The sequence below is a fragment of the Sparus aurata genome, chromosome 22, assembly GCF_900880675.1.
Source record: "Sparus aurata chromosome 22, fSpaAur1.1, whole genome shotgun sequence".
Lineage (NCBI taxonomy): Eukaryota > Metazoa > Chordata > Actinopteri > Spariformes > Sparidae > Sparus > Sparus aurata.
In genome coordinates, this window is record NC_044208.1 from 5,463,061 (window position 1) to 5,482,136 (window position 19,076).

The 19,076-nt window shown below is 40.2% G+C and overlaps 1 protein-coding gene across 2 annotated transcripts; it reads right to left on the reverse strand.

The window, feature by feature from the left end:
• Positions 1-2,640: 2,640 nt before the first annotated feature.
• On the reverse strand, positions 2,641-18,062 carry gopc (golgi-associated PDZ and coiled-coil motif containing). 2 transcript variants are annotated; one of them, XM_030405035.1, is made up of 9 exons: positions 17,483-18,061; positions 14,498-14,662; positions 11,094-11,117; positions 8,941-9,116; positions 8,459-8,624; positions 8,279-8,374; positions 7,163-7,327; positions 6,911-7,076; positions 2,641-5,960 (listed from the first exon to the last, which is right to left on the reverse strand). In XM_030405035.1, the coding sequence occupies exons 1-9, from the start codon at positions 17,741-17,743 to the stop codon at positions 5,842-5,844; spliced, it is 1,338 nt and encodes a 445-aa protein (XP_030260895.1). In that variant the 5' UTR covers positions 17,744-18,061; the 3' UTR covers positions 2,641-5,841. The 2 variants fall into 2 exon arrangements, with proteins under 2 accessions (XP_030260895.1, XP_030260896.1); XM_030405036.1 differs by lacking the exon at positions 11,094-11,117 and having other exon boundaries at positions 17,483-18,062.
• Positions 18,063-19,076: the final 1,014 nt, after the last annotated feature.

Below are 19,076 nucleotides of genomic sequence, written 5' to 3' on the forward strand. Positions count from 1 at the left end.
TCTGGATGACAGGCACCAGTCTCTGTGTGCTGTCACACCTTCTTACATTTAAATGATGTAACTGTTGTTGTGATCTTCTTGTGTGTGTGTGTGTGTGTGTGTGTGTGTATGTGCATGTCTAAGTCATGGACTTCGACCATGCAATAAAGTGAATTCAGTATTAAATTGCAAATGCACCATGAGGAGAAACTAAAACTACAGCTGAAGAGAATTCTAAATCACTGATCCCTTCTTTTGAATCTGGCATCAAATACGATTCACTGAGATGCGTCTTTGTGGTGGCATTGCTGTGTGCTCCTGTCTGCATAGGCGGCACAATTAAAAGGCTAGACGGTAATCATGTCAAATATTACAAATACAAGACACAGTATCTAATATAGGCAACTTGGAGAAAGATGAAAATGGAGAAAGTCTCCAGATGCCCTTGAAAAACACTCAGTTTTGAGACTTGTTGCGTCAGGAGAAACTGTATAAACTCAGTGAAACGCTGTCTACAACACATTCTTAACTATTGCCATTTGTGCATTTGGCACCAGTTCCACTACCATCCTCCACCTCCACCCTATTATTTGTTAGGGTTAGGGTTACTTTAAGAGGCCCCCACAAAGATCAGATTCTAACCTTGAGGCCTTGGTCAGAAGTCATCGTTCCGTTTTAACAACAGCTTAGATGCTGCTACTGTGAGCACACATTAAGTTGTTGGAAAATATTTGGAAAACCTTGTGGCTCATCAACATTGTCATGAAAAGACTAGAAAATGAAAGACTTCCAATCGAAAGACAAGTCTTCCAAATGTACGGTTCAGCATTTGTTCCGAGGAGAGAGAAATACATTTTATCGAAAGAAATTCACCGATAGAAACACAACTCTAATCTGACTTAACAATTCACTTTATTTTTGAACGGGGAAGTAAAAGGTTGTGAAATGTCCTGTTTTTCTGCCGAGCTTGTACTCTGTCGCTTCCCTCAACCAGAGCTAATGGAGCAAACTGTCTTATTTAACGTGCTGTCATCTTACTACAATATAATCAATCACCCCAAAAATGAATTGCGTCTCTTCAGACTGTCTGATGGCAGGCTACTGAGGCATTAATTATTCACAGTTTTCCTCAGCTTTTTCAACACTTCTGAGAATATTTTATATTCATTATTAAATTGTCCATTTAGTGGGCAGTATGCAGTATATACTGATTGAGTATGTAGTAGGCGTTAGTATGGGATTTCGACCACAGCCAAAGATTTGTTGCGTTAGCTGCTGTGCTGAAAAGTGTGTTGGCTAATCTAGCCAGTGGGCGGAAGTGCTGTACAGGAAGTCTCGCACAAAAAAACCCCACTAGAAACCATAGATTTATAGAAGAACAGATGGTAACCGCAGGAATGACACTCAAAAAATCTACTTTTCTGACTAAAAGGACCTTTAAAGTTGCACATTGCAGTGAAAGGAGCAAAGGACTTACCTCCGATGCATTTGATTGGTCAAACGTATGTTATGATTTGGACCTAAAGCTATTTCTCTACCAAGCCTTCTTGGATGGGCAAGAATACAAGAATACAAGTCTCCGATAAGAGGAAGGTGGAGAAAGGTATTAAGTTCGTTGTGCTTTAAGAGACTGCTTCTCCTGCACAAAACATCCCAGCCAGCCTTGACGCTCATCAGTTTGCATTTACAATTAACAGATCCATAGAAAATGCCATATCCACTCCCCTCCATTCAGTCTTCACACCTTGAAGTTAAGAATACCCTCGTCTGAAAGCTGTTTGTTCGTTTCAGCTCAGCATTTAAGTATTCCACAATGAAACTGATGAGAAAACTTTAAAATAATACTTAAAGATATCCACAGCCGTTGCAATGGATCCAGACTACAGAGAAGCTTCTTTCCTCAGACTGTGAGACCCCAGAACTAATCCTCCAACATGAATTATTTTATTCTATTTTTCATTAGTCTGTATAGTTTTTGTCTTTTGTATGTACAGTGCCTATAAAAAGAATTCACCCCCTTAATTTGTTTCCGTTTTATTGCTTTTATAAATGGAATCATGGTCAATATAATAAGACTAATGAACAAAAATTCACACACAAAAAACATCATTTAGTATTCACCCCCTTTAAAGTGACTGACCTCACAAAACAGAAATCCAGCCAACTGGTGCAGTAATAGTGGTTTGAAGGGGGTGATTACTTGTGCAATTATTTGACATTCTATATTTATAATAAACTGACATTACTTTGTAGAAATCTGTTTTAACTTTGACGTTAAAGAGTTTTTAAAAGGGGAAAACATCCCAGGGGTTGAATATTGTATAAGCACTGTATGTAGGTTGGGGAATTAGAAACAGAAATCTCATGACACAATCACATAAGGACCACTGGAATTAATATTCAAACTTTTAAATGTATTTTCGCTAATTTCATTATTAACTGTGTTTACGTAATTCTGTTTTTATATAGCGCTGAGTATTTTTCCGTGCTGGCTCACATTTTGGATCACTGTCTGAAGGTCTGAAGCCTCAAAATCTAAATTGCATGAGGTTTCTTGTACTTCACCGTACTTTTTAAAGTCTAGCTGGAATTTATTTCCTAAAGAGAACATTTATGAGGCACTGAATACACTTTAAAATAGGGCAAAAAGCACTCAATGTATTGCAAATGCACCAAATTATAGCCAACTTTATTTAAAGGTTCAATAAATTGCTTAACTTAAATACATTAGCTATAAAGATGCACATCTTATTGTGTATAAGGAGACTGAAGAAAAAAAAACAAGTGCAAAGAAACAGAAAAAACAAGTAAAGAAACATTTGAATGCTTTAAGCTTATGAGTAATGGCATACTAATGGTTCCCCTTACTCAGGTTTTTCAGCCTAGAACACTGGTAGAGGAAGGGTTGGGCACAATAATGTATTAAACTGAATAGATTTGCATTAAACAGCACAGACGGTCTGTCAGAGAGAAGTAACTTCCACTCTGTACCCAGTTCAAAGTAGTCTGTGGTATTTTAATGCATTATACTGCGAGCTGTCCCCAACAGAATATGTCATACAACAGAATATAATCTGACACAAAAAAATCAGTAACAAAATACAATACACAACGATACACAGTTAAAGAAAGACCCCATCATTATGAATGATTGTATTCAATTCCATCTAAAACCTGATTCCAATAAAGTTGTGACGTTGTGTAAAACAGAAATTTAACAACGGTAGATTGCTAATCCTGTTTGACATACTCAGTGGAAAATGTACAAAGACAGTTTATTGAATGTTTTACCTCATCGACTTCATTGATTTTTGACTTTTCATTCATTGGGACAGGTCATAGAAACCTGGTGAAACATTCCTCAGGTAAATAGGTGCAAAAGGCTCTTTCATGGATGAGGTTCACTGCTTCATGAAACATGATTGTATAAAGGATATCACTACATGGGTTCGGCAGCGCTTTGTGAAATCGTCGGTGAACGGAGTTCATTAGCAAATGATTGCATTTTTATTTTTACACAGCATCCAAACTTTTTTTCTTTTTAGAATAAGTGTTGTGCATCATACAAGTGTTACTGTGCCCACCCCTGGAGTTTCAGCATAGAGTGACATGCCAAATATGTTAGTGATGGATCATGGTTTAAAAAAAAAAGTCAGGATAATGGGTCAATGGAACATCCACAATCACCACCTTATAAACAGGATACGATCAGGTCGGGGTTTCATTGTCAAACACTAGTATGACAAGGACAGTCGCTGATGTTATTAGAATGTCCTCAAGGACTTGAGAGTATTTGCAATGTCAGGCATCAGATTTGTATGAACATGCTTTTTTTTTTTTTTTTTTTTTTTAGTATTTACACTTTAAAAATATCTGGAGGTGGGAAAACTTATTCCCGCCCACAAAACGTATTCCCGCCTACAAACTTATTTCAGCCTAAAATGTACATGTGGCATAGTTGTTACTTGATTGATTTGTAAAATGCTGGCTCTGAAGGGCTTTATGACTTTACAAGGACACCTCCACCATATCATTACAAACTTGGATTTGGGATACTACTAAGGTGTAAGAGGACACTGCTTGTGCACTACCAAGTCAGAGAAAAGATTGCCGTAGATCTGGAAGGGTTTTGCAAGTGCCTTTGGATGGAGTGGGATGCAAGAAAAAACAGTTGCACACTGTTTCACAGTCACTTGTGTCAAAGAGCAAGAGCAGTCACCAGAGAGTAAATGACATCCCCTAAAAACATTCTATCACATACTGTCATGTTGTATAACAGGAAAAAAAAGATAATTAGGTGTCAAAATGTGTAATTTTATGGATACTACAGAGAGACTTAGCATTTCAAACTTTAGAATCAGCAGCTGTGAGTCAAGTAGTCTCACACTATTCATCATGGGCAGCTCCAAAGACACGTTGACCATCGTTCCTTTCAGCTTTCAAAACTTCAGTACGTTCACATCATTTTGAAAATAGACCCTGGACACACAATTCAACCGAAAACAACGAACCTGCCCTGCTTTCAGTTTTGAACGTGTTCCATAAAAGCTTGAAAAGTGAATTGGTGACAACAAGCAAGATTTTACAATATTCTTTCCATTTAATATTTATTTCACAGGTTTTTTTCCATTTGATAATCTCATGTGAGAGAGTATGAATAGCCTTGCGCTTGCTCTACAATGACCATTTACATCTGAGAGGCGAGAACTGATGTGTCGTTCTCTTTATGGAAGACAATCATTCAAGAGGAAATAATCTATACTTTACTACTGCTGCTGCTACTTTTGGAATTGGTCCAGTAAATTGCCTCAGCTAGCAGCTGCAACATGACTGCAATGGCTATAATGTCATGCTTTAGGGCGACTCACTTCAAAAGGTATGTCCACTCAAAGAGCTGGTTTGCTCCTTTTTGCCACTCACCGGCTGAGGTTGTTATTCTGAGTGCGATTACATGAGTAAGATCCTTTTTGTAACCAGAAATACAAGATTTGTTTCAGGAGAGGTCTTGCTCTGGATTGCTGGACATTCAGCTGATTTCATCTATCTAGATAAATCATGAACTGTAACAACTGACCTCACAACATTTCAGAGTGAGACTTGAGTGGTTCCTGTGTTTCTGGTTACAAAAACAACAACAGATGTGGACCGGACTTTTACTGTCATTCCCCAAAGGTTTACTTTGCAGCCATTGCAGCTGTGTGCAGATGCCAGCTGAAGCAATCTACTTTGGTAAGTATAAATCATTTACACACTAGTATGTAAACGTGATCACAAACTGCCAGAATTATTATTTTCTTCATTCATGTCCTTCTTGATATATTGTCCCGGGCTCTCTCTGCATCCCTGTAGGACATCGTATTGTCATGGTGTGACAGACCAGATGAATAGCTATATGAACCAAACTAGAAAAAATCTACAAGTGTCTCTCAAAAAGCAGGCGCATAAAAGACGTTTTCAACAATAAGTAACCTCTTCCTCCCTGATTTCACTGTGCCTCCGTGACAGCTTGGTAACTTGTACGTTTTTTTCACATACAGCTACCAAGTCATCTCCCACCGGCATCTCAATGCAGAATACCCCAGAAGTCACACAATGCTCGGTATCACTCTCTCCTCTACATATCTTACAACTTAAGCTCCTCCAAAAAAAGCACTTTTAGCCATAATACTTTACCCAGGCCGAACCCCCAAATTCCACCACCCCCAGAACACCAAGAGGAAAAAAGGGAATACAGAGGGTTTCCATTTATTTTCCCTTGTTTCCAGGGTTGTCATAAAATTCTTTGATTCAGTTGTTAGAGAGGGATTTTCCCACCAATCCTGTCCTTTTCTCTCCGAATACCAGCGGTTTGGCTTGACCGCTCTAGGAAGAGCAGTCAGTTTCAGGAGGCTTTGAAAGGGTTTCATCTGAAGGTATCTCATTGGGGATCCCACTTTCTCCTCCATTCTCTGGTCCATTGCTGAGTGTCATCTTCTCCAGACCTGAAGGGAAGACACAGATTCAGATGTACAATAATAAATATGCTGTTCTGCATCAACAACATCCCTCATATTTACTATTCTATGTACTGTGTCGCAGTTAGCGGGCTAACCATCTAGCCCATTGTGACTTTGTACATTAAGAAGTTATCGTCCGATAGTAGACAACCTCAACACTCCCCCTGTGCTCGAAGCTCCCAGTCGGGCCTTTGCTGCACAGTTAACTGAGCGTATTAGCTAACAGCAGCTGCAGTTGCTAGCAGTTAGCTGTTACTCTGGTGAAATGCTGCCCCCTATTTGTTTCAAATGTAAAAAAAAAAAAAAAAAAAAAAAGCCAATTCTTACATATTGTACCTTTAACTGCACCAATTGTTATAATCGCTAAATGCCACTTAACAACATCTAGATGTCACTTTGAACTGAGCTTTTTAATAGTGCTTGTGTGAAAAACATCTTGGTAGGAAAAGGAGGGTCTCTGGTTTCTCCGGCTCATTTGCGGCGTGAAAGCAAATGGAACAAACACAGTATTTTGTGATAGCAGAGCTGTGCTTTTAGCTCAGTTCAACGAGCTGAAGAGTAAATCCAACCACTGACTGTGAACTGATCAGGAAGCATTCAAATACAGTGTGAGAATGTTGTAGTAAAATGCATGCAGCGTGAGACTGGGTGCAGTCTGCTTAGCCTGCTGTTCATTAAGCCTGCTAGCATTCCTACAGTAATCCCCTCATTATATTGCTGTACAATATGCATGTATTATTGTTCAGATTATTATGTTTGGCATTATTCATTAAAAAGTGACTGCCATCCTGACCACATCATACTAAATTTGCACTTACCACTTCTATTGGAAGGATTTGGAAAACACAAACTCTGATGAAACATTGAAAATTGGAAACAACTCAAGTCCTCTTAAACTTTTACTGTCGGGGTAAAAACAAGTTTTGAACACCTACGTTGCAGCGATGCTGAGGTGTTGCCAGGGGGGGCCGTGCTGCTGCTGTCCACTTCATCCAGGTAGAGTCGGTAATGATGGCCACTGTCATCTTCATACTCCACGTTCTCATCATCACTGTCCACCTCCGGAGCCACATACACCACCTCAAACTCTATCTGTCCTCTCTGAAAGAGACAGCCAGAATGAGCACTTTCACAAGAACTGAGGAACGGTGTGGCGTGTTGTGCTCATGCGTGCAAGCTTGTGTTACCTGCTGGGACAAAATAGTGACAGCCTCCTTGTGTTTGGCATCTCGCAGATTGATGCTGTTGACAGCAAGGATGGCGTCTCCCACGTGCAGACCCCCGCATCTGTCTGCAGGCTGACTTGGATGGATCTCCGAAATAAGAATGGGGACACCGTGCTCCTTCCCACCCTGATGAGAACACACACGAGTTAACTACACTCATTTGGCCAAATACTTCTTTTAGACAATTTTATGTTGATGTCAGGTCCGTTTCAGTCATATAAAAGATGCACTGACAAGCCAATACAACAGCCTTGTGTCCATGTGTACCTATCATTCACACCGGATCTGACTCCAAATACTGAGCAAGTGCTCTGCGAACTACTAGGTTTTGTATTATTAGCACACATAGTCAGTTAAAGAGACACTGTGTAGTTTTGGAGAAGAAATTCAAATTAGAATTTTAATATTTACAATATTAATGAGGTAATGATACAAACTCAGAAATATGTATTTTTTCCATAAGTGAATAAACAAGCTGTTCTCAGAGGAAAATAAGGTCCCAGCACACTGTTTGAAGCTAGACAGGTGGCAGGGTCCGCCACATATAAACAAAGTAAAACAGTATGAAACTGTGTTGTTCCTTTAGAACGTTAGTATGTGTGAAATACTGTGGGATGCTTTGAATATGATGAGCTCCTGATGAGCAGGTCAGCACTTTGCATGGCTGCCTCTGCCAGCAATGTATGAAGAGTCTGTGATGTGGAATCAGGGAATGTGGCGAGTGTTATAAAGCACCGTCTCCATTTACCAACAAGTATTGATTAGATAAGTGATGAGCAAATAGCCACGTCTGTTCACAGGAGTGGCAGCTGCCCTCGCTCTCCATATGGCTGCCATAATGTCAACATTACACACAATGAAGGCAGGCAGCAACAAAAGATTGCTGTCTTAAAACATCTTTCATGCTTCGTCCTGTGGAAATCACATACTTTTGAGCATTTGATAGCCTCTCCCTGCACTGTAAGAGTCATTTATTTTAATTTCCAGATTTTTAAGCACATCTCCATGAAATTAGGGATGACAAGCTTTAACAGGTACTGGTAACGATGGAATAAAACAGCTGTGACTGTGACTTACTGTAATGGAGATTCCTAGCCCCTCATGATCATCTTTGACTAGCACCACTTTTCTGATAGGGCCTACTCCCTGGGTTTTCTTCAACATGTCTGGTTCCTGAAATTAAATCAACACATTCAGCTTTGGAAGCACAACAAAAAGGTTATGAAAGTCTAAACTGCTTTGTAGCTTTACACTCACATGCCCCACAGGAGAGGGAAGAGGCTTTTTAGAGTCATTGCGACCTCTACACGCTCGGATGACGGTCTTATGGCGGTGAAGATGAATCTCTGCCTCGAGCTGGTTCCACAGTTTGTCGTGCGCTGGCCCCTTCATGTCTCGGCCCAGCAACTGGATCTGCTGCACCCTGAAAGACAAACCAAGGGACGCTGTTATTTCAAAATGCAGGCGATGTTTTTAGGCTAGACTCCGACCAAATCTGGCAGCTAAGCGAAAAAACCACAGGGTGGCGCTGCCATGTGGTGCTCCATGGCCCGTGTGTGTGAAGGGTTGTACATTTTAAACACAACCAGTGTGTGTACTGGTACATTGTGAATTGGGGGAAAAGGCACTCCAGCTGAACTTAGTCATGAAATGGAAACTCTGCAATTATTGAGGTTGAGGAGGTGGTAATCATGCACTCAGCTTCAACCTAAAATGTGTTGTGAGCTCCAGCTCCTTACCTGCCAGCCAATTCCTTATCCAAGTATTTAGCAGCCAGTCTGGCTCCATACACTTCAGCCTGCAGTACTGCCATGTGCCTGCGGAGGGCCTCGTTTTCCTTCTTAAATAGTCTGACTTCTGCCTCCAGCCTCGCCTCTGCTAGTTTCTCCTTCTTGCTGGCCTCGAGCTCCTGTTCCTGGAATAAGAACATCACATTTAAAACACACAACATAACAAGCATAATAAGCAACATGAGTGAATGTTCAATACCGATATCAACATCCAGGTAGATCCATCTTCTTCAGAAATTTAAATTCATACCTTGTTAGTTGTAGCAGAATGTTTTTTTTTTAATATATCACATGAGAAGATGATTCACTCATAATCAGATTAAAGTCAACTGCTTTTCTCTGACTTCAACCTCTCTGAAGAAACAGCTGCAGGTAAAAAGTCAATCTGTGTATATTTCTTTAACAATTTCATGATCATTATATTTGGCTTTCGTGCTGTAGTGTTATCGCTGCCCTCTCACCAGTCGGCTTGAGTGTTTGCCGTGCAGGCGAATATCTTGTGTTTCATCAGGAAAGAGGCCGTTGCTGTAAATCCACTGTGTGTGGTATCTGCACCAACCTACACATTCTTGGTAAGAGTCCTGGCCTGGCACATTTACATGCCAATAAGCTGGAGCTGTCATAACGCTTAACAACTAGCAGCAGGACATTACATTTCTTAAGGTCTGATGTATTTGTCCTGGTCAAATGACAATATCTGCCTCAAACAGGGTGAGAAAGCAAAAAAAATAACACAATTGAATTATAGAATGCAACCTTTTCATAGTGAACTTTGGATTGAAGACAGGCTCTTTAGCCCAGGCCCACTCAAAAACCGCAGAAGAGATCACATAGACACAGAAAACATTCTAAAAATTCATAAAAATGTAACTGTGGTGGAATATGAAACAGCACCTGATCTGACCTCATCCTGCTTTTAGTGAAAGCAGAATAAAAATTGTTAAGTAGACGGAGGAGGCAAAGTAAGGATGTGATTGGAGTCTGCCAATGTATCATTCCTAACATAATCTTTGAGGAGAAATACAAAAATGAGACGGGCACTGATAGTGTTTTCTGATACACTGAAGGATGACGCGTTCCTTTATCTGTTGGGTTGAAAATGATCCTACTAAAGCCTAATGAACAACAGTACATAAAGGTCAAACTCAAACAGCAGTAAAATGCTTTTCATTTCAGCGCTCTGCTCACCTTACTGTACGGGAAGAGGACGAGAGGAGCGAGATTTGGGATAATTTGCATTCAAGAGTGAAGCAGCTCATCTCATTAAGTCATATATACACTGAACAAAAATATAGCCTAAACGCAACACTTTTGTATTTGCTCCCATTTTTCATGAGCTGAAGTCAAAGATCTCAAACGTTTTCTATATACACAAAAGAACCATTTCTCCCAAATATTGTTCACAAATCTGTCTAAACCTGTGTTAGTGAGCACTTCACCTTTGCCGAGATAATCCATCCCACCTCACAGGTGTGGCATACCAAGATGCTGATTAGATAGCGTGAATATTGCACAGGTGTGCCTTAGGCTGGCTACAATATCTCAGCTTTTCTGATTAAAATTCTATGAAATTAGAAATGCTGTGCATATTGTGCATGTGACAACAAAATATTTAATATCATTGCAGACACACCAATCAACCGACCAGAACACAATTAGACACACTCAATCAATACCATCCAGAGAAGGTGAGTGTCAATAATTATTAGTAATATTTGAAGCTACCCTTTAGGAGGTAGAGACATTTATTATTTTTTTTTCATAATTTGACACATAGAGCCACACCTTTGAATGGACACAGCTTTGTCACTATTCAGTGGATGTCCTGAAATTTCAGTTGAGTATATTTGTGTGATTTTTTCACAATTTTTGAAGATTAAAATGTGAATTTTCATGAACTGTAGATTTTTTTTTCTTTATAAGCAATGCACACTTAAAATGATCATAAGCATATTTAAGGAATCTATTGAGGTGTGCCCCTTAAAGCATGATGAATCACTAGTTGTGTCAAGTGTATGTATACTATCTATGTTCAATCCAAACCAAATCCAAGTTATTCTAGAAATGGGATTGTTCTACAGAACATCAATATACAAACTTACCATCTCTTCCAATGCTGGTGCAGGCTTTAGGGGGGGGGGAGAGCAGAGGAAGAAGAGAAATAAATAAATTAGAGAAATTCCAATGTCAGCCAACAGAGATCATTAGTAAGTCAACCACCCAGTAGGTGTTTGAAAGCAGTAGGATAGCAGGAGCAGGAAGCACCAAACCAACAGCAACGTTCACTTGCCCATTAAAAGCAGCTGCAACTGCATACCGAGATGTAGCGTTAGGATTTAATCAATTTTTATTTGTATAGGGCCACCTCATGACACTTTGTAGTTGCAGCAGCCATGTGCCAAGACCAGTTAGGCTGAGAGAGAGAGGGAGAGGGAGAGAGAAAGAGAGAGAGAGAGAGGAACAGAGAGAGGGAGAGAGAAAGAGAGAGAGAGAGAGAGAGAGCGAGGAAAGAGAGAGAGAGGAAGAGAGAGGAGAGAGAAGAGAGAGAGGGAAGAGAGAGAGAGAGAGAGAGAGGAACAGAGAGAGGGAGAGAGAAGAGAGAGAGGAACAGAGAGAGGGAGAGAGAAAGAGAGAGAGAGGGGAACAGAGAGAGGGAGAGAGAAAGAGAGAGAGAGAGCGCAAGGAACAGAGAGAGGGAGAGAGAAAGAGAGAGAGCGAGGAACAGAGAGAGGGAGAGAGAAAGAGAGAGAGAGAGCGAGGAACAGAGAGAGGGAGAGAGAAAGAGAGAGAGAGAGGAACAGAGAGAGGGATTTCAAGTCTGTTTTCCTCTGACTTCTGTGCATTACTTAAAGCTGCTGTAAGCCTTATCAAAGCCTTTGCTAGCTTCTCATCCATTTTGCAGTTAGCAATCCTTCCTCCTCTCTTCCTCCCCATGTCACAACATTTTCCACAACTTCCTTCTTGTCTTGGCATGTTTGGTAATATATTGTATGGCTGTTAAGTAATACAACCAGTAACGCAACAGGAGGGGAAAAATGGGATACTAACCAATCACTCTATAACAGTGATTAAGACTGAATATGAAGTTATTTAAAGGTGTAGTCTGTAACATTTTTTTGTTATATCTGTAAAAACTGTCATTATGATGTGACAGTAGAATAAGATACAGGTCAGCTGTGTAAAAATCCACTGTCTGTGGCTCCACCCAGTGGCTGTAATTTGATTTGCAAGAATCCACCGCTCCAGGCTCAACACAACCAATCAGAGCCAATTGGAGTGTCTGAGAAGTGTCAATCATTCTCGTGCATACCCTGCTGGCAGCCCTCCTACCTCACGTAGTGCGTACTGGGCAGTGCCCCTCCCCTGCGCGAGGAGGAAATAAGACGACTGATGAAGAAAAGCAGTGTAAAAACAAAGAATTGGACCGAGCCAGAGATAAAACAAGGAGAAATATCGGAGCGTCATTTCAGAGATTTGGATTTCCTACAGATAAATAATGTCGAGATGCCTAATCCTACCCCCAGAAAATGCCATTGAAATACAAAAGTAATGTACACATACCATGATATTAAAGTATAGTACTACTTTTTTAACAATACAGAAAATGTATTTAGTTACACCACTGCTCTCTACTAAACCACTCGTTCTTTATTAAGGTAGCTATGAGATTCAGCTTTGGTCCAATTCTGAACCAGTATTTCAATGGATTTATTCAAGATCAGAGAACATTTTTTTGATTTTTAATGTCACATGAAGCAATATTTCAACATTAAGGGCATTCCACACCAACTCACACAAAATCCATAACTTTTCTCAGTTTCTGTCAAGGATCTTAGAAGCATTCATGTTGAAACTATCAACCATCAGATCTTGCAAAATCTTACAGCTTCTCTCAAAACACTTTTTAAGTTAAGAATGAATTTGTTTAGTTAAGTTTGGCCCTGAGCTAAATTTCAGCATTATGTGGATTCTAAACCTCACCAATTGCTTATTTTTCATTGGATTTGTTTTTTTCAATGTCAAAAATCAATGTCTTAATAGTTTCACTTTGTCCCCAAATGTTGGTTATGTGTAGAATTAATGTAGTTCTGTCACATCTAAAAGTTATTTGGTACGGAATAAAAAACTGAGTGCCACAGATCTCGCTAAATATAGCTTCAGAGCTGGCAAAGAACACTTTCTGGGTTATTTTGATTGCAGATTTTTCCTTTATGTGAAAGTTTTAATATTCACTGGATATACATATATAGTATGTTTTTCTTACTTTTCACTTGGCTGGAATGTCACATTCACTGGGGTTATTTCATCGATAGATATTTGTGCAGTGCTGACTTTGAGGTTTTCTGTGAGATACCTATTGAGCCTGTTTTTCATTGAGTTACAGCTTGTTATGATTTTTTATTTTTTTTTGCAGACTACACGATGTCATCTTGTTCTGTGTCTGGACCGAGCTGCTGTCTGCTCAACTGCAGAGAGATGCTCTGATGCTAACTTTTAATCTACTACATTATTGACTGTACTATAGCTGGCTAACTAGCTAACGTGCAAACATTAGCAAGCAAATGTAACATAAGGATTAGTGACTTGACATACAGGACAGAGTTAGGGGAAAATTATGTGGTCATTGTTTAACTTTCAAGCGTGTGTCTCACACAAACCAATTAGCAACTTACTGTGAAGACATTGCTTCACCTAAAATAACAAAAAATACTTGTGCTATGTGCATATGGGTTATATAAATAACATTAGCCTATATTCACTGTCATGGGCACTTTAAAATTAAATACAAGGAAGTTGTCTTATCTACACTTCTTTTAAATTTGCCTTCAGGAATACAAATTTGGCCAACAGAGACTTCAGACTGTGTGTCTTGACAGAAGCTGGCAGGCAAGACCACCCTTCCAGCAATTACAGAGCAGCCCTAGCTTAACATTGTGCAAACTTCCGTCCCATGGTTTGAGCAGTACCACAGTGCAAGATAGATAGGGTGCAAGCCACTTTGCACTCCACAAATCCACCTGTTCTTTATTATTAAACAAAAAAAATCTCAAAACTGTCACCAAAATATAAGACGGTTTACAGGCGCATAAGTGAGCCTCGAGAAAATCCTTTGGGCTCTCGGATGCCCAGGCTGTACTGGACTCTGGACTCAGCACCTTGCAGTCTTGTCTTTTGTCTTAGTCTTCAGTCCTGATGATTGTACTCTGATATAATGCATGATGAGATGAACTTAAGTGTATGATGTTTGATAATAATAATTAACCAAAAAAAACACAAACACAACAACTTATTTGGTTAAATGTTGCTTATATTATCTTTCACTTAATTAACTCTGGTCATCCAGTAACCAAGTGGTTAAGACGCACACCATACAGCTACACAGCTCTCAGTTTGAGTGTTGACACTTCTGTTATGTCTTTCTGCACTTTCCTTCTGTATCTATAAGTTAAAAGTTTTAATTCATTGAGTCTGAATGTTGTGAACAGCTTTTCCTCCTTCTACTTACCAGTCTGTCTTTGATGGAGTCTGAGTCCTCAGCCTGGCCTTGCTTGGCATGAAGCTGCAGCTGGAGAGCATGAAGCTGCAGGAGCTGGTCATGGACCTCCCTTTCTATCGCTGCCCGCTCAGCTTTAGCCTCAGTCAGCTCAGAACGTAGGTCCACCAGCTGAGCCTGGAGTGGAGGGGTGGATGAATGGCGACGAAAAGGCATGAAAGGGGGCGGTTGGTGGAGGGGGAAGACACCAGAAGGAGACACGTCAGGTCAGATTGAACACTGTGCTGGCTTTAAAGAATATCAAACAGTCACCTTTGCTGGGTTGTCACATCACTTTCAGTAGACTATACGGACACCTATGTCTTTGGGTCTGCCAGTGGGTGTACCAGTTCAGAAATAATGTCTCCATAACATGATTAGTCCATCAAAGAAAAGTGTCTTATTTTATAATTCTTTAGATTATTATTTTGTTTGCTATGGCAACAGCAGCACATGAAGATGCAGCGGCTGTTAGTTAATCCAAATGATGCTACATTTTAGTTTATAAAATGTATTTTTCTTACTGCGTTGAGATGCAAAAATAATGACTGTATTTCTGTTGTTTCAAATATGTTCATTATGTAGCTTCATTTCAAAATATCAAGCCAAAAAATGATCATTACAATGCTTCTTTTTATATAAAACAAAAAGTTTAAAAAAAGGAAGTTAAAAAAGAGAATAAACAAATAAAAAGGCAAAATGTTAATTTAATTTAATTTAATTCAATTTACGCTTCAAAAATCACAATTATCATTTACATACACCACTTTCTTCATACATGACCTACCATGGATTTGGTTGTGTTGGCCTAATTTCAAATGCATATAAATCACACTGGACCATATTGCCTTTTAGTTGAGCTTCATAACTGTTGGCAGCGAATGAGACAAAAAAGTTCATTGGAGCCACATGAGGCTGCAGGGGCTCATCCAGTTTGATCAAACCTTTCCTTTATGCTGTCCACTGCCACCAGGGAGCGATGCTGACATGAAGGGGTGTCCTGGGGTCAGTGTTTGGATGGGTGGTGTGTGGACACTAAATAAAGGCTATGAACCAAGGTTTCTCATCTGAGCATTGCTTTGTAACAAGAACCAATGATAGTATATCACCTGTCAATGGTTTTAACATTGTGGCTGATTGGTGCATTTTGAGAGTTAGAGCCAGAGGCTAAAGCTGGGTCAGGGGAGGCTGGGATTACAGTCATTGAGGGCTAGGGGCAAAAGTCCAAAGGGTGCTTTATTCCATTTATCTGGCTTTCATGCACCAGAGTCACCAGAATTTATTTATTTATTTATTTATTTATTTATGTTGTTTGTTTCGGGCATGTCAATTCATAAGCATCACATTTCATCATTGTTCAAATAATACAACACACATGGCCGAAAGGGAAAAGCGGGAGAAGCCAAAGCTTATCAAGTCCCGCCCCCATTACCCACAGTATAAAATCTTCATTCTGATCTTTTCTTGTCTTTTGCAAATTACTTTTTTCTTTTCTTCTCTTTTTTTCTTTTGTTATGACCTTTGACAAAACATATTACAGCAGTAGCATACAGAGCTGAATTCAAGCTCTAGACAGTACATACAGATTACATGTGTGTCTGCACATGTGTCCATATTAGTCCATCATGAGTGAACAACAGTCTCATCTTATGGCCTCATCTTATAGCCAGGCTTGCCACAAAAGAATGAGGCGGAACTCGTTTGAAATCCAGTTTTTCAGGTCTTTAGAGGATGGCAAGCATAGTGATAAGAGAAATGTGGAAGCAGAACACGATTGTCGACATTTTAATATGTCTGTTGACAAGCAACGATACAGCACGGTTCAAAGTGCCACGCTACTATGGTTGGGGAAAAAAGGTCTTTAAGTAGCAGACCATTGGTATACAATAAGCTGATGGACAGTAGTGTCTGCCTAACACAAGACATAATGTGCTGTTTTGTAAGATGACATCGTACACGTCAACAGCATATCATCAGCAGTACTATGAGCGCAGTTGCCAAGTCTGCTTATTATAAGCGACTTTGGGCTTGTTTTTCTGTAAAGTCGCCTATAAATATTGATATTCGCGGGTTGCTGGTTTTTGGGCTTGTTGTTAAAGTGTTCCTCTTCCTATTGTATTGTATGTCATATTGTTTTGAATTCCTGAAACTAAAACAATAAAGGATCATAACATATAAAAACAATTATAAATACAATGATATTTGTGGATTCAGGGTGATATTTGTGTGTGTGCAAAGTGTAATAATCTCTCTTTTTTAAATTTCTCTTTACCACGAACGGAGAAGTCGCTTGTTTTGGGCTTGTTTTCATAGGCCCGCTTGCTTGTTTCTCTCACGATATCTGGCAACACTGACTATGAGTAATAATCAGTAACGCTTATGGTGAAAATGGTGAAAGCTTCCCAACAGAAACATCACAAACTGCCACGGTTCATCATGGTCCAGGTCAGGAAGGCTCTACAGTTGGTGATTAAAACCACCCGAACATCACTGTTACCATCTACAGAGCATCAGTGACATCAGTGAGGTGAGATGTCTGCACAGAGCCCAAAGATACTAAAAGACAACACCCACACCAGACACAGTGTGTTCACCCTGCTGCCATCTGACAACAGATACACAAGTATCTGCTGCTGTACCACCAGACTACAGACAGGCTTCATTGCTCAGACTGTGAGACACCTGAACTCATCATCAACTCAAACATGTTTAAACCCTTGTGATCTAAAAAAAGGACAACAAATGTAACTTGTACCTTAAGAAAATAATCGCTATGTGTCATGGAAGAGGAGCAGTCAGCCAGTGGATCGGCAGCGACAAACTAAAAACCAGGACTGACAGCTTGTGACGCCGGAACCACAGTGGAGTAGTTACCATGAGTCGATGTAGACAGGATGTTCTGACTACACGTAACTTGACAGTGTAACAGTGACCGTGAATCATACAACAGCTACTCACCTCCAGTTTATGGTTGAGCTGGAAAACCGTCTGGGTTTTGTGACAGAGCTGAGCAAAACAGGAGCTCAGGCTGGTCATCTTCTGCCGACCCTCGTACGTAATGTCGACTTGGTCCGGGTCTATTTCTCCGAGAAGCAGGTCCACGTCCACGAAGGCCTTGTCGAATTCTTTCTCCAGCACTTCGAGCCACCGAAACATTGACATGCCAGGGCCGAGACCGGAGCCCTGGCCTGCCGGGGAGCATCCACCCGAAGCGGACATGTCTGAAGACAGCGGAGCCCTGACGTTAACGTTAGCTTAACTAGCACTTTGCTGGTTAACGTTAATGAATCCCCTCTGAGCGAAGGGACAGCCGAATTCACGTCGAAACGCAACGACTAGATTCCGTAGAGGGTTGGCGGCTGTAAGTGTGGCGAATTTCCTTTTTTTTTGTGATTCCTGTGAAAAGCACCACCTTATCAGGAAGTTCCAGCACAGAGACACGGATTCTATCTGAGGCAACTACTACTGTCTGACTGGCTACAGGCAAGAGCAGCTGAAAGCAGAGCCATCGATGCAGAGCTTCCGCATCTTCTTCTTCTTCTGGTTGTAATGATGGGTTACATGCAGGACTTCTAAGGTTCGTACCGCCACCTACTGTACCACTGTATGGAGCATGGAGATATATGGTATTAGTTCACTGTACAATATGACAATATGAGCAGAAGTGTACAAATGTATTTCATTTTTGTGTTATGTTAAAAATGGAAATAAAAAACGACATTTTAATATTGCGCTTTCTTGTAGTCCTTGAACGCCGTAGTGTCCCTCGTATGAGATGACAATACCAGCTGAGGACCCAAACTAATTTGAGTAAATAAAATGAAATAATCTCCTTCAAATATTGTGCAAAGATTTTCTGAAAGTCCTCTGCTCTCCCTCCTGGGCTACATCCAAATATCTGGACTTGAATGGTGTTGCAGTCCAAACCCCACAACTCATCCAGTTCACCAGGGCCCTCAAGAGGACTTTCTGCTGACTTCCAGAGGGTCCGCTTTGGGTGTGGATTTCACCAGACTTAACATGTTGGATTTGAACGTTACTTGAATTATGTAGGCTGGCAATAATATTCACCCACATCATCAAACAGAAATATTTAGAAGTACAGACTGAGGAGGGAATCAAAATGCATTTTATTCATGTAGTCTTGAGGCCCATATATCAGTGGCTCATCTTGGGAGACACAAATATAAGGAGTACTTCTGTGTTTGAAGTCGTATTTTAGTAGGGAAATGGACTGACATGAATATAATCAATATCCTCTTAGCCATTTAGTGACAGTTTTAATCCAACTAATATTTTTGAATCATATTCCTTCCCTTTGGTTTGATCTTTGAAACATTTTTCATCCCCATCATCCTCACTTCCTCCTCTTTTATCTCCAAGTGAGCTGCTTTCCTCATGTGTGGTTCAAATATACAAACTCTTTATCTTATATTCTATAAGAAGATCCTGACTGTTTTCAGTGGTTTGCTGTTGAACTAATCCGAAGCACTTCTCAGTTTGTTTGATTTTGTCCATTGTGCTTTGTTCTGATGCAGGTCATCTCTGCTCT